At 38.1% G+C, this 16,044-nt stretch overlaps 1 protein-coding gene across 11 annotated transcripts in view; it reads left to right on the forward strand.

The window, feature by feature from the left end:
* The window catches only part of LOC134340857 (myelin transcription factor 1-like protein), a 441,621-nt gene that overhangs the window by 222,875 nt on the left and 202,702 nt on the right, over positions 1-16,044 (forward strand). For all 11 annotated transcript variants that reach the window (XM_063038433.1, XM_063038472.1, XM_063038480.1 and 8 more), the window contains 2 exons: positions 6,843-6,933; positions 8,290-8,397. In XM_063038433.1, the coding sequence (XP_062894503.1) occupies positions 6,843-6,933; positions 8,290-8,397 (199 nt within the window). The remainder of the gene's footprint in view (positions 1-6,842; positions 6,934-8,289; positions 8,398-16,044) is intronic.

The raw sequence follows: 16,044 nt of genomic DNA on the forward strand, positions 1-16,044 counted from the left end.
GATAGATTTGATGGAGATGTTTAAGATCATAGCTGGAGAGCAGCTATTCCAATTAAAAGGGAGTTCAATAACCATAATACTTATTTTAAGGTGGTGCAAACAAGATCTGAGAGGATGTGAGGAAAAATCTTCTTTAACAAAACAAGTGATCTTGGTGTGGAGTTAACTGCTTGTCAGAATGAAGGAAACAGAACTAGTCAAGATTTTCAGCAGGAATTTGGTTTGCACTTGAGGGAAAATAAACTGAAGAGTTTGAGGGAAAGAATGGGGAGTGAGACCATCTCAATTGCTTGTCAATGTGAGGAGCACTGACTTAACTGGCCAAGTAGTTTCCCTTTGAGTCAAAATGGTTCACTGATATGCGAATATCAAAATAATCCATGGCATTGAGTTTATTGCCACATCATGGTGCTTTTAGACTCACTTAACTGAAAAAACCTTATCAAGGTAATTAATATCCAGCATACTCTGCTTTGCAGTACAGCCCTTATCTCTTAGAACAGGTGTGTTTGCTTAATGTATTTAGCCTGTGAAAAACATTTGACAATATTTAGTATTTTACAGAGACTAAAACTTTCATTCCTAAAAGGCTGAGTGCAGTATAAACTCATGCATTCCATGCCAGTTTGTTTAAGTTTTTCCATTACCCCTACATGGAAGGTGAGAATCACTTTAAAGTGAATTTACAATGTCTTGTGTTTGACAACAGGCTGGGATATCCATGATCCAACATGATGTCCATTCTTACATCCACTATTTGAGCATTGGGCCCCTCTTCCTACCAAGGGGAAGATACTTCCAGCTAACAAAGTGGTTTAAAACACAGTTCATTTATTTTCAGTTATACATGTTTCAATTGAAGCAACATCCTTAAAATACATCTAAAACTCACAGAAGATTTATATCCCATAAAAGATTTCCAAATTACGAACCATTTCTAAAACACTAAGGATTACAAAAACAAAGGTATATGTCCTATATGCTAAAAAAAAATGCCAAAGATGCAGATGAACTAGTCATCCGTTGCAGAAATTGAAGGCAGGGGAATGAACTCTAGTTCACCCCATGTTTCTTTCATGCTTCTTGATGTCCTTTATCCTGTTCCTAATAAGCATAAACTGCTCTCTTCATTTATACAGTTTCTTTGCCACTTATGTGACTTCACACACGTGTGATATTCTTTCAGACACCCTTTAATACAAACAGTCTAAAAGCTTCTTGGAGACGCAGATCCCAGTTATTAACATTTAATGCTATTAACTTCACTGGGAGATAAAAAACACATGTCAAAAGGGCAATGTTATAATAGTCACGGGGGATTTCAATACACAGGTAGATTGGAAAAATCAGGTTGGTATTGGATCCCAAGGGAGAAAATCTGTTGAATGCCTATAAGATAGCTTTTTAAAGCAGATTGTGGTTGAGACCACTAGGAGATTAGCTATTATGGATTGGGCATTGCTTAATGATACAGATTTGATTAGGGAGCTTAAGGTAAAGGAACCCTTTGGAGCCAGTGTTCATAATATGATAGAAGTCACCCTGAAATTTGAGAGGGAGAAGCTAAACTCAGATGTATCAGTATTACAGTGGAGTAAAGGGAATTACAGAGGCATGGGAGAGGAGCTGGCCAAAGTTGACTGAAAGAGAACACAAGCAGGAATGGCGGCAGAGCAGCAATGGCTGGAGTTTCTGGGAACAATTTGGAAGTCGCATGATAAATACTACCCAAAGAAGAAGAAATATTGTAAAGGCAGGTTGAGGCAACCATGGGATGTCAAAGGGAATTCAAAGCCTACATAAAAGCCTAAGAGAGGACATAAAATAAAGCAAAAATTAGTGGGAAGTTGGAGGATTGGGAAACTTCAAAACCAACAGAAGGCAACTAAAAAAGGACATAAGGGGAGAAAAGATGAAATATGAAGGTAAGTTAGCTAATAATATCAAAAAGGATACCAGAGGTATTTTCTGATATATAAAGGGTAAAAGAAAGATGAGAGTGGGTATTCGACCGTGGGAAAATTATGCTGGAGAGGAAATAATGGGGGACAAGGAAATGGCAGATGAACGGAAAAGGTATTTTACATTATTCCTCACTGTGGAAAACTCTAGTAGTATGCCGAATGTTTGAGAGCGGCAGGGGGCAGAAGCATGTGAAGTTGCCATTACTAGAGAGAAAGTTCTTGGAAAACTGAAAGGGCTAAAGGTAAATAAGTCACCTGGCCCAGATGGTATACATTCCAGGGTTCTGAAAGGGGTGGTTGAAGAGATTGTAGAGGCTTTAATAATGATCTTTCAAGAATCAGTAGATTCTGGCATGGTTCCAGAGGGCTGGAAAATTGCATATGTCACTCCATTCTTCAGAAAGGGAGAGAGGCAGAAGAAAGGAAATTATAGGCCAATTAGCTTGACCTCAGTGGTTGGGAAGGTGTTGGAATCGATTGTTAAGGAAGTGGTTTGAGGTTACTTGGAGGTACTGTACTCGATGGAATTTAGAATAATGAGGGGGAACTCATTGAAACTTATCAAATGTTGAAAGGCCTAGACAGAGTGGATGTGGCAGGATGTTTCCAATGTTGGAAGAGCTAAGGACCAGAGGGAACAGTCTCAAAATAGAGAGACGTCCACTTAGAACAGAGATGAGGAGGAATTTCTTTAGCCAGAGAATGGTGAATCTGTGGAATTTGTTGCCACAGTTAGCTAGGGATGTGTTTAAGGAGGAGGTTGACAGGTTCTTGATTAGGCAAGGTGTGAAAAGTTATGGCGAGAAGACCGAAGAATGATGTTGAGAGGGAAATGGATCCGCCACGATGAAATAACAGAGCAGTCTCAATGGGCCGAATGGCCAAATTTTGCTCCTATGTCTTATGGTCTTATGGTCTTACAGAAATAACATTTCCCTTTGCTTATTTTTAAGTACTTATTTTCATAACTTTAGCCTTCAACACCAACCTAGGATATCATTGGGAAGCTCTGTGGAGGTGTCATTCAGAGTGGCTGAATGCCAATGTTCCATCACTACTGCCAAGATCTAATAATATGGCATGTTCATTTGTCTCCCATTTTGCCACCTTAATCTTCATCATCTGTGTATCAGTTTTGTGCACTCAATTAAAACTCAACAAACTGTTAAACACAATTTACAATGTGTATCCATTGAAACCCCAGATGTTATAGAGTCATAGAGCTATAGAACACTACAGGTCCTTTGGCCTATCTAGTCCATACTAAACTATTAGCACGCTTAGCGCTATCAACCTGCATCTGAGCCCCAGACCTCCATACCCCTCCCATCAATGTACCTCTCCAAATTCTTCTCATATTTTGAAATCAAACTCGAGTCCACCACTTCTCACCACCCTCTGAATCAAAAAGTCCCCATTATATTCCCATTAAACATTTCACCTTTCACCCTTAATCCATGAATTTTGTTTATATTTATTTCCCATTTCTCCTATACCTGTGAGTCTAAAATTCTCACTATTTCTCAAACTCTGCAGTGCAATTCAAGGGTGCTTTGAGTCTTTTAGTAAGGAGTATAGACTTGTATATTCTTCTACTAGTTCACAGATAGCTGGTGAAGAGCAGATATCTAGCAACATATTTACTGTAATGGCCCAATTATTTGTGTTGGTTGACAGGATGGTTATATTGATGGAAGATGATTAATTGGGCTAATATGGATTTCTGACAAAACTGATGAGAGACTTAGCATTACTTTAACAGTATTTTTATCTTGGGCAATTTTGCTACTTCAACATAAATTATCAGAACAAATTTTCATCTTTGTTAAAAGTCCATAAATACATTGACATAAAAATATGTTTTCTCTGCCCTTAAATCACATGGTTATTTTATTTTGCTTCAGCTAATACCTCAGCACTATCAAGCAGCAGTGTTCAGCTCATTCTAAATCATGACACCAGGAATAAATACTCGAGGTCCACTAGTTGGTCGCAGCACTTAGCCCTATTCAATAACTCAAGAAGGTAGATCAGTATTCCAACACTTTGCTGGTATGAGCAAAGGTATCCATTGTTAATCCTCAGAATCAGGATCAGGGTTATGTCATGAAATTTACAGTTTAGTGGCAGCAGTACAGTGCAAGACATAAAATTACTAAAGCTATAACTAAAAAGTAAATAAATAAATCCAGCAAAAGAGGAATAGTGTTCATGGGTTCATGGGCCATTCAGAAATCTGATTGTGGAAGGGAAGAAGCTGTTCATAAAATATTGAGTGTGCATTCTCAAGTTCCTGTAACTCCTTATTGACGGTAATAATGAGAAGAGGGCATGTCCCAGATGGTGAGGGTCCTCAATGATGGATGCTGCCCTCTTGAGGCCCTACATTATGAAGATATCCTGGGTGGTGGTGAGTCATGCACAATAGCAGGATATTAATGACTGATTGTAATCACCATCATCCTTTGGGGTTGCTTTACAGAAAATCGCCCACTTTCATTGTTGATGATTTTTTTTTGAGCAAACATCTCGCAGCACCCATTTTCTCAGAGAGACTCTGGCCCCAAGAGGAAAGATCTGCAAATTCTACATTATAGCAGATCAATTCATCTTTGATTAACATACTAATAGAATATTTTTATCCCATTATTGTTCTCAAAATAGTTTCCAATACCTCTTATCCTTGGAGGCAAGTTATTTCTTAATCTGCTATCTCTCACACATGATTAGCCTAAACAGCATGCTACTTTCATTCCATTGATGGCATTATAAGTTCAGAGGTCAGGAACTCTTGAAAATCAAACTTAGGATCCACTTCTTATAAGATAATGTGGTCAACCAACTGACAGAGGAAAAGAACCTTCCTGAATAATGAATAACCCTTCTCTCCATTGTGTCACTGCTTCTTGGGTTAATCTCCAAGATAATGAGCTGGGACTCACTAACTGCTTTTCGTAGTTCTAAATGGAAGCACCTGCATTCAGCCATGTGAAAGGCAACAAGTCCCAAACCACTGTGGACACATTCAGAAGGCCAAATTTGTCAGTTTATTCTTCCTGTAGTCTCCATGTGGAGCCCAATCTTGCTGAGGTCACCCACATTGCACAATGGACATATCTCTTGGGTCCTATGCTGTGCCTTAACATTATGAGGCAAAGGAGAAGGCAAGTTACTTACTGTATGTATTTGTGTTAAAAATACTTTTTATATTGTTGGATTTGTACTAAGTTATAATCACCCAAATTATTACAATGCTGAGTGATATAAAACTCTGAATATCAGAGTTGTTCAGATACTATCAAAAATCATTCTATATACAGGTAAAAGTCTGGGCAGACATGATTCAGATCTGTTCCAATTGATTAACAGCTCTATATTTAATAAAGATGCTAGGAATTACTTGATGTGTCCAATACCTTTATGGATGAAGCAATTGCAATGAAATTCTGCCAGAATGTACAAGTGATAAAGAAAAGCATAATGCTTTTATGGTAATGTAGTTGATGCCCATGTTATAAGTTGGTGTTGCATTCCTGGAAAATAGACTTCATCCCAATTTGCTGTAATGCTAAACCCTATCTTCTGTGCATGTCGAGAAATGAGTGTTGCAAAAAAGTAATTTTATGTTGATTTATTATTCTCATATAAATTCTGGAGAGAGAATTCGATTCCTTATCTCACATTTTTGGAGAGTGATTTCTGAATTCTGTAAGAATGAATATCTTTTACCCATACAGATGTAATGTGGGGTTGTCTGTACACTTATTCATGTATCTGAGCCATACAGGCTACTAGGGTACCAGGTGTTCACCAAATTCTTTGACCAAACAAAAAGCGAAACAGAAGCTGACATCATGATTGTAATCAAGGCTAATTTGTGAAAATAGACTTGCTTAAAGTCAGTCGTGCTCATTGAATTGTATCAGTTACAATCCTCAAGGGAGGAAAAATCTGAAGCAAATAAAGACAACGGGAAAGAATTTCTACGTGAACTCTTTCCTATTGAGAAAGTTGAGTGCAAACCATGGGAAAGCACCTTATTTTCCATTTCTTCAGAGATTTCAGAAGTTAGGTTGAAAGATAAGGAGGGCACATAAGAATATTACATAACAAATGTAATAAATTTTATCATTTGATTATAAAGCATCTACTGTGCACCGTGCACCCTATGAAATATTTATATCTATCTGATTATCAATGATCATTTTTATACTCTATTAATTTTTGTTTAGCTGCGAAGTGCTTTGTTTCCACTGCAACAGAACTAAGTGCCCAATAGAGGCATATCTTGAATGTAATGAAGGATTGGTGAGATTAAAAAATCTTCAAATTATCTGTAATGCTTTTACTTTCAGTTTTCCCTGTCGATCACTTGGGCTTATCCAAGTGGCACACTAAGAATAAAGAAGGCTGTCATGTACAGTTATTAAATATTAAATGGACTTTAGGTATTCATTAGTAGCCACCTGAGGAATGATGTTGATCAGAATTTATTTCCTTTTTCTCCCATTCTATAATGGTATCAGCTATGGTCATAAATTGTAGTGTTTCAACTAATAGTTTGTTATTTTAAATAATCTATTTCTGGTATTATATATCATGGCAACTTACAGAAAATCATTTCAAAGTGAGCTAATTTAATTAGGAATAACATTTTTCTGAATGAATTAGATCCCTTCTGTCCTTCAATATGTTTCAGCCTGATGCTGTTATTTTATAATAAACAAGATACCTATTGGAAACCCTAATGTGGTCTTCTGTCAATTAAAGGCAAATTTAATACATTTGGGCTAGAATTCTGAACTTATCCCTTTCTTCCCTGTGTTTTTCTTCTATGATCATTCTTTACTAATCACTTCCAATCTTTTTCCTGTCAAGTTCTTGCCATGCATGAAAATGTGCTTAAGTGTCCTACACCAGGCTGCACTGGGCGAGGCCATGTAAATAGCAACAGGAATTCTCATAGAAGGTAAGCAAGGACTTCATCTTACTTCAATAACAGCAGAACAAAAGGCACAGAAGACCTAGATCCATAGATTCAAAAGAATTGTCATTCCCTACTGATAGTATCGTGAGCTGGTCATTAACACACAAAATAATAGAAACACTTATTAGTGCTAAATAATAGAAAAAATTTCAGGAATCTGAGGTCAATATTTTGTGAAATTAAACATTACTCAACAGAGCACACAATCATTTCCCACCCATGAAGTCAATACCTAAAATCATCAGTGAAGACAATGTACAGGAAGACGCCACAAACTGGAGCACAGGCAGATGACACTGTTAGTACATTTGTGGGTGGAAGTAGCATTGGAGCAATATTCCATTCAATAATGAGCTCATTTGGTGCTGCTCTTTTTAAAGAGAGTCCATTTTTTTTTCTGATTTCGATGATCACTCACTTAGCGATCATGGGATTAAAATGAGGAAGAATATCTGGCTTATTGAGATCACTTCTTCCACAGATCACATAGATACTGTTCAAGAATTGATTAGCATCTTGAACACTTGTTATTCAGTTCTGCATGGCCACTGTTGGATTGCAGAAATAATCAAATAAAACGTCAGAATGCTGGTCTGTTCCCGCATTTCCGCTGCTGAATCTGGCTAACCACATCCAAAACCAAACATTCCTTCCTGCCCCACATCGCCCAGATTCTTCAACCACAGATCGATCTTTCTGATCAAACACTGCAGCGGGAAACATTGTAACCTGCAATGCATTTAATGTTTCACCATGAAATTGAACTTCATAATTGGAATACATTTTCCATTTAGAATTTCTTTCTCAAGCATCTGCTTAGTTAGTGCGTGATAAACATCTCTCCTGCCCAGTTCAGATCCTTTATCAATTCTTTCCACTTACTTTATCTTTCATTTCCTTTTCTAAATCAATTGGTTCCTAACATGGCCAATAATTTTTTAAAAACCTTACCTTCAGGTAATGGATGTTATTCAAAATAATGTTATCAGGCTGATTTTTCACAAAGCCCAAGTACATCATGACAGGCCTTAAAAAAAGATATCTTTCTGATACATTGGAAAAGCAAGGACTTATCTTACAATAACTCAACCAAAAGTGGTATGGTTATGTAAATATACAGGGATCAGAAGCAAGTTTATATGACATTTTTAAAAATGTAATACATTTATTTATACTCTAAGGTTTTGATATGTTGACAAAAGCTGGATCACTTAATTCTTCTCTGTGATATATAACAAATCAGATACAATCAGCCATATGTTTAATTTCCTAAAGCTTGGCTTTGCAATATTTTTCCTACTGTTGCATGAATGTTTAATTATGTCTCTGTTCCCACAGTCTTTCCGGATGTCCTATTGCTGCTGCAGAGAAGCTGGCTAAGGCTCAAGAAAAGCATCACAACAGCGAGGCAACAAAATCTAACCAGGGTTCAGATCGCGTGTTAAGGTAGGGACGTTGTGTGTTAACTTCTGAGAACTACTTTCAGCAAAGTTATACTTCTCATTCTATGATTAAGTGCTATGTTAAGGTAACAAAGCTCCACATCAATCCAAATGAATTATTTGTATTCATTCTTTTGCTATGGGAATTCTCTAACTTTTACTGAAGATTACCTTGTAATGATTCACAATTTATGCCAGTCTCCACTGCTGAACTGATTCACATTCAGCTTTTATATTATTTGTTTCAGAAATACATTGTTCTGGTCAACTTGAAGAGGTGCATTGTTAATAGGGTCTTGAAGATCTATTCTAATTCATAAATTAGGGCAAATCAGGCCTGCCTAAACAGAGGAGTTTCTGATTCACTAAAACTAGAATGGATGATGTTTTCAGAAACATTTATGATTTTGCTGCACTCAGCAATTAGAGCAGTTCTGCCCATTGTGAAATATTATCATTTCTTTCAATTATTAATACCTGAAGCTGTTTTTAGATTTTTGCTTAGTTTCCCTCACAATTTTAGCTTTTATAATTATATTTGTGAATAGTAACCTTAAAAAGTACTACATAAAATTTGCTAGCCAAAAATTAACGGAGAGACCACAGAACTCAGGGGACAGAAGCAAAGTGACCAGGGTTAGCAGAGTGGTTAGCTATGGCAGAATGTGAAATGAGAGAGAAGCACATCTCATGGAGCTGTGGGACAGTGAATATAGTGAAGGCGCTGTGTACAGATATCCTGCATAAACAGTATGGTAGTGTAGTTGTTAGTGCGACGCTATTACTGCCTGGGGCATTCCAGAGTTTGGAGTTCAATCGCAGCGCCATCTGGGTTTCCTCTGAGTACTCCAGTTTCCTCTCACAGTCCAAAGATGTACCGGTTTGCAGGCTAATCAGTCGTTGTAAATTGACCTGTTATTAAGCTAGTGTTAAACAGTTGGGTTGCTAAGCAGTGAGACTCATTGGGCCAGTAAGTTCTGTTCCATGCTGTATCTCCAAATGAAATAAATAAACTAACCGCTCTTCTGACCAGTACGTGATCTATGTTATGCATCAATGTTTCATAATTATCCCACACAACCAGCTGACATCATGTCAGTTTTCAAAGATAGTATGGTATGTTCACATTTTTGTACAGTACATTGTGCAAGGATAAATGTTAGAACTGCAGTAATTTGAGGGAAATATCAGGGTCACTTTATAAGCAATTTTGACTTTGACTCACATTGGCAAAAAATGTGAATACAAGTTGGGTTACACGATCCATGAAGACAGTATAAATTTAACAGATTTGAAAGCGATCATATATTCATCTTTTAAAGAATAGTGAAAAGATTTTTTTTTTCTCAAAATTCTTACAAAAAATAAAAGTAAGTAGATGACACAATGAGAGGTGTTGAATATACACGAAGTGCGGAGGAACAAAGCAGGTCAGGTGGCATCTATGGCGATGAATAAACAGTTGGCATTTCAGGCCAAGAACCTCTATTCCTTTCCATAAATGCTGCCTGACGTGCTGAGCTCCTCCCTAACTTTCTGTATGTTCCTCAAGATTTCCATCATCTGCAACATTTCTTGTGTTTTTGAGAAGTGTCAATTTACTTTGTAGCGTAATTCACCCTTCAATCTATTCCTGCCTTTAAAACCACTAATCCCATTGCCAGTAATAGTTTATCAGATTGTTTAATGAACGAAATTAAACAATGCAGCATTGACAGGTTTTGCTTCTCATTTCCCCATTGTTAATCAGGCAAAACTAGAACTTTAAAACTGGGAGATGTTTTCTACTTGGATAAAAGAGGTTTCTTAATCTTAGCATGCCTTATTTACCATCAACAAATAGATTTGGTATTTACAAAAGCCTAGAAATTTGAACAACTTGGCTTTTTGTCTCAGTGCCACTTGCGTGAAAATGGATTTGTCTTTCTTTAGAGTGATTGTGGTTCAATTCAGAAATTTGAATTGACATTTGTCAATTGACAAAGGTCAAAAATTCCTGTTGTAACTCTCCTTTCACAAGAAATATTAATCTTATGTTCCGTTTTTGCGCACTCTCTGGACATTCATAATTTCATAACCATTCCAGGTTGGGATTTTACTCAGGTAATTCCTGAGGCTTAATGCTTCCTACCCACACATTGACAACCCCCCTGCCAGACAGCTGAAGATCTGATGCGCAGAATGTCTGAATCTCTCAGAATGAGAAACAGAATCAGGTCTATCACTGACGTATAATGTGAAATTTGCTGTTTTGTAACAGTAGTAGAGAGCAAGTTACATTGAAAAAAAATCCACAGAAAAATAAATAAAGTGTGAAAGAGGAGTAATGTGGTACTGTTCATGGGTACATGGACTGTTCAGAAATTTGATGGGGAAGAAGCAGTTCCTGAAATATTGAGTGTGGATCTTCAGGGTCCTGTACCTCCTCGCTGATGGAAGTAATGAGAAGAGGGCACATCCTGGGTGGTGAGGGTCTTTAATAATGTATGCCGCCTTCTTGAGGCGTCAACTTTTGGATATGCCCTTGTGCTGTGATGGAGCTGACTGAGACTACAAGCCTTTTCAACCCCTTTTGGCACTGTGCATTGGAGCCTCATTGTAACCAGTCATAATGCTCTCCATGGTACTTCAGTAGAAATTTGTTGGAGTATTTGATGATATACCAAATCTCCTCAAGCACCTAATGAAGTATCGCCACGGGCATGCATTCTAAATGATTGCATCTCTCTGTTGGGGCCAGGATAGATTATCTGAGTTGTTGATGCCCAGGAACTTGAAGCTGCTCATGCTTTCTACTGCTGACTCCTTAGGGAGATTGGTGTATGTTCTCCTGACTTCCCCTTCCTAAAGTCCACAATCAATTCCTTAGTCTTGCTGATGTTGAGTGCAAAGTTGTTGTTGGGACACCACTCAACCAGCCAGTCGACACCTCCTCATGAGCATCTGAGATCCTTCCTTCAACAATGTTGTCATCATAGAATTTATAGATGGAGTTTGAGCTGTGCCTATCCACACAATCGTAAGTGTAGGGAGAGTAAAGCAATGGGACAAGCACTCATGCTTGTAGTGTGGCTGTGTTGATTGTCAGAGAAGAGGAAATGTTATTACTGATTTAACTGCGGACTCCCAATGAGGAAGTCAAGGATCCAGTTACAGAAAGCGGTACAGGTTTGGAAGTTTTTGATTAGTACTGATGTGATGATGGTACTAAGCACTGAACTGTAATTAATAAATAACAGTTTGGCGTAGGTATCATTGTTGTCCAAGTGGTCTTTCAGCTTGATTTACTGATCCTCTGACACATGAAAGTGTGGTTTCTGTCACCTCAGATCCACGTACCCCAACCCCAGCCCACTGCAGGCCCAGTCATCTCTTGGCTGCTGCTGGAGTTTGCAGCAGTGACCTGTAACTGAAATGGTCATTGATGTGCTGCACATGAGCCAGAATTGCACTTTTAAGGAATACAACAGTTTCTGGATTGCACTTCTTATTTTTTTTATATTTCTGTAAGTTTATTGTGACCCTGACACATTTTTATTGTTCTGCCTGTAATTAAATTCCAAGTTTATAAACCAGAAATATGTGAGCTCTAATTTTTATAAATAAAATTATGTGAATTCTATTATAAATTGTATTTAAATTAATGTCTTGATTAGTTGCCACTTTCTGCAAAGCTGCATTGATTCACTTATAATCCGAATTTTGAATTCATTGCCTCTTCAATTAACAGACTGGAAAATGGAGTGTAATGGATGGTCAATCTGACCTTATTTTGCTGCTAAACTTGAAACTATGTTTTCCTCTGCCCCACTACTGATAGAATGTATTCAAATAGTGGGAAAACTGACACTTAAGTTATGTCATCATCTCAATGCCTGCTTCCATCTTTATTGCAAAAAAAGAATAGGAATATCTCACAGTAATTGAGAGAACTTTACACCGATCCCAACATTCTGCCACACCAGTTATGAAACTCCAGTTTACAATCTCTATGTGTGCATGTGCAATTAATATTAAATAAAACTCAGTAGCTCAGTAAATGAATTGTCCCATGTTTCCTTCCTGGTCAGGTCAAAGTTGTAACATTTGGGTCAGGGTTTTTTTCAGTATCTTGCATTAGAAAATAGAAAATAAAAATAACAGGTCATAATTACAGATACTTACTATATAGACGAAGCACATAGGAGTGGGTGGAGAGAGGAATAAGTTAGATGTAAGATATATAATCCAAATTTACAGTACTATATTTAACTTATTCCACAGAGAAATGGTTTGACCATTGCAGTAGTGTTCTTGGTCATCAGTCAAAGCAACAGCCGTGTACAGCAATATACAGTACCAGGTTAAGCTTGCAGCCACACCATTTGCACAATAGTGTGATGGAACCAATGAATATCCCATTAGGGAGTTTGCTAAATATTTGTCCTGTTTAAATCACAGTGAAGAAGCCCAGAAATACTCCACAATATGCAAGGGATCTGAAATACCAGATCGCTGTCCCCATCATCCTATGCACCATCTCAGCAGGGGCAAAGATGGAAACTACCACAACCTCTCCAAACCGCAGATATTATGAAGTTTATCTATCTATCCCTGTCAGTATTGGTACAGCTGCTCATTTATCTTGCTTAAGACTTTCCATTCTGCTTTTGGATGATTGCATAACTTTTATCTGAATCCATAATGGATATGTAAAGAAAGGGTTTTAGTGATGGAGTGACTTTAAGCAGTTTTTTAAGTATATATTTCTTATCAGTTATCTAAAATATTCCCAGATGGATAGGGATACTCTAGAGATTGGAACTTTACTGCATTTGTTATGTTCAACCAGTATTGCAGGAAGTATAATTGGGAGAAAGACATCTTCTTAATCTGCATCTTTGCATAACCTTGACATGAATCTTTCAGTTGAAATTTCAAACATATTTTTCCAATGTAGTGAAGCCAAATTACTTTGCTGAAAGACTTCAGTGGGTTAGGCAACATCTGTGGTGAGAGAAAAAAATCAGCATTTCAGATCAAAGACCTTTCATCAAAACTCAGCAGCTTGAAAACTTAGCTCTGCTTCTCTGTCAAGAGATGTTACCTGAGGACTTGCTGACTATTCACTGCATTCTTTGGTCATATTTCAGAACTCCAGCAACTGTAGCTTTATCTTGTGCTGCACCTCATTTGCTCCCAGAAACCAACTGCTCTCGCCACCTCATCACTCAGTTTGTTCCCCTTCTCCACCTGATTCAGTCTAACACACACTACGAGTGAGTCTCCTATCCCCAACCCCCAAACTTGTTCCATCCACCCGTCATCTTCACTACTTGTCACCTCCCTTGTTTATTAGATTGGGATGAGGTACTTCACCATATGTGACTACGAGATAGTGAAGGTGGGAAGGAATAGTATTCATGATGAACTGGTGAAATGATCAAATGAGATGAAGGAACAAAATCAAACTGCTAGAGAAGCTCAGTGGGTTGAACGTTACTGTTTCAGGTCATGACTCTTGTTCAGAAAAGAGAGTGTGGAGTGTACAGAGGGTGCAAAGGAGGATTGAGACCATCAGGTGATGGGGGGAACATGGTGAGGGAGGGAGAGGGCGTAAGTGATAAGGCGGAAGATGGTAGGTGATAGGTAGAAATGGATAAGTACGTTTTTTTTTTAATAAACAGCTGGAGCCATGTGGGAGGAATGGATGGTGTGCCAGGATAGAAGAAATCCATGTGGATAGGTGTGTGGGTGATTAGTAAATTGCAAAGGGAAAGGGCAACAAAAGAAGAGTGCATCTAGATAGAACGGTAGGAGTGGGGAAGGAAGATAGTAGGAATGGATTATCTGAAATTGGTCACTTCAATGTTCATATCATTGTAGGTGGCCCAGGCAGAATGTGAGGTGTTGCTCGTCTGGTTTACATTGGACCTCACCCTGGCAATTGAGAAGACCAAGGATAGATAGGTCAGTGTGGGAATAAGAAATGGCATGTGTCCCCAGAGTTAAGATCATCATTGCTGATAGAGTGCAGGAACTCTACAGAAAGGTTGCCTGATCTATGCTTGGTCTCACTGATATAGAGGAGACCACATCATGAATACTAAATGCAGTAGACCAATTTGAAGGAGGTGCACGTAAATCTCTGCCTCACTAGAAGTGCTGTTTAGGTCCTAGGTCGACAGTGAGGGAGACGTTATAGGGGCAAGTGTTGCACTTTCTATGACTGCAGTGAAAAATGCCAGGCTATGGGAAGAAGTGGCTGGGAAAGGATAATTGGACCAGTGAGCAAAGGAGAGGGTCGTCCTTGCAAAAAGCAAAAGGGGGTGAGAGGGGATGGTGGTGGGATCCTATTACATCTGACAGAAATGATGAAGGATGATATGTTGGATTCGGAGGTTAATGAGGTTAATGGGGAGCGGGGCTAAAATGTTGATGACTAAGGGAACTCTATCTCTGTTTTGACTGGGGAGAACATTTCAGATGTCTTGGATCAGGAAGTCAAATCTTCCGAAACATGACAGACACATAGAAACTGAGAGAAAGCAATGGAGAAAAAGGAAGAGATGGTTGAAATTAATTTAAGTGCTGGGTAGAATTTAGTAACATCATGTACAAAATTAATTAGATCTGCAGGAAGCAGCACTAATGCAGACTTTGATGTTGCAGAATAAGAACTGAGCAGTGGAGTTGGAGATAAAGTATTGCAGTTAGCATACAATTGGAAGTCTGGGATATAGGATTGGAAACCAGGCCTGAATGTTATCAGGGTTCAGAGATTTCTACATATTATGAATATGTTGGTGGGTTGTGTAGAGGGTGCAAGAGTATGCACGTATTTATGAAATAAAACCTTTAGAGTCTCTAGAATGTCAGATAAGGACTGAAGCTTGTGAATCAGATGCTGTTATGGATATGAGGTCACGGAGCACACAGGATAGAAATTTTCAGAGATGTGGGCAATGGGATTAGCATTATTAAATACTCTGAGTACTGGTGGACAAGATTTGTGGAAACGGAACTTGGGTGGAGGTCAGAGCCATGAGGACACCGATGAGCGAATCAGGAGCATGGAAACATTTACAGGTGTAACAATTAACCGAAATGAGGATAATGAATGATGTTGATAACTAAAGTAGATCTTACTGGAATGAAAGTTTGCAATAATTGAGAGGACGTATACATATATATCTGGATGTGCAATATTGGCATTGATTGTCAGCAGTCAGGAATGACTGCACTACGAGATATATTCCTGATTTCATCAAAAGCAGTGGAAATGTAGTAAACCAAATGAACATTATTAATGAAGAGTCATGGAATTCCACAAAGGAGCTTAACTGAAGGTCTCCATCGCCTTTTCTAGATGGTCAAAGAAACTGAGCAAATACATTGTCAGAACAGTGAACTCTAAAGGTAAGGAAGATATTCATACATTTGCCACCTTTCAGGATATCCTAAAATATCTTCAAGACATGAACACTAGCAATAGTTATACTGCAAAATAGCATGACACCCATTCTACACAAAAACAACCTCCCAAAGGGATCAACATCATAATGAACCAGTCAAACTATTGTATTTAGTGTTATTGACTGAAACATAAATATATGCCAAGACTGTTAAATAACTGGGAAACTGCATTAAAAAAAAAACAAGCTCAAATAAT

This window comes from Mobula hypostoma, chromosome 2 (genome assembly GCF_963921235.1).
Source record: "Mobula hypostoma chromosome 2, sMobHyp1.1, whole genome shotgun sequence".
Classification (NCBI taxonomy): Eukaryota; Metazoa; Chordata; class Chondrichthyes; order Myliobatiformes; family Myliobatidae; genus Mobula; species Mobula hypostoma.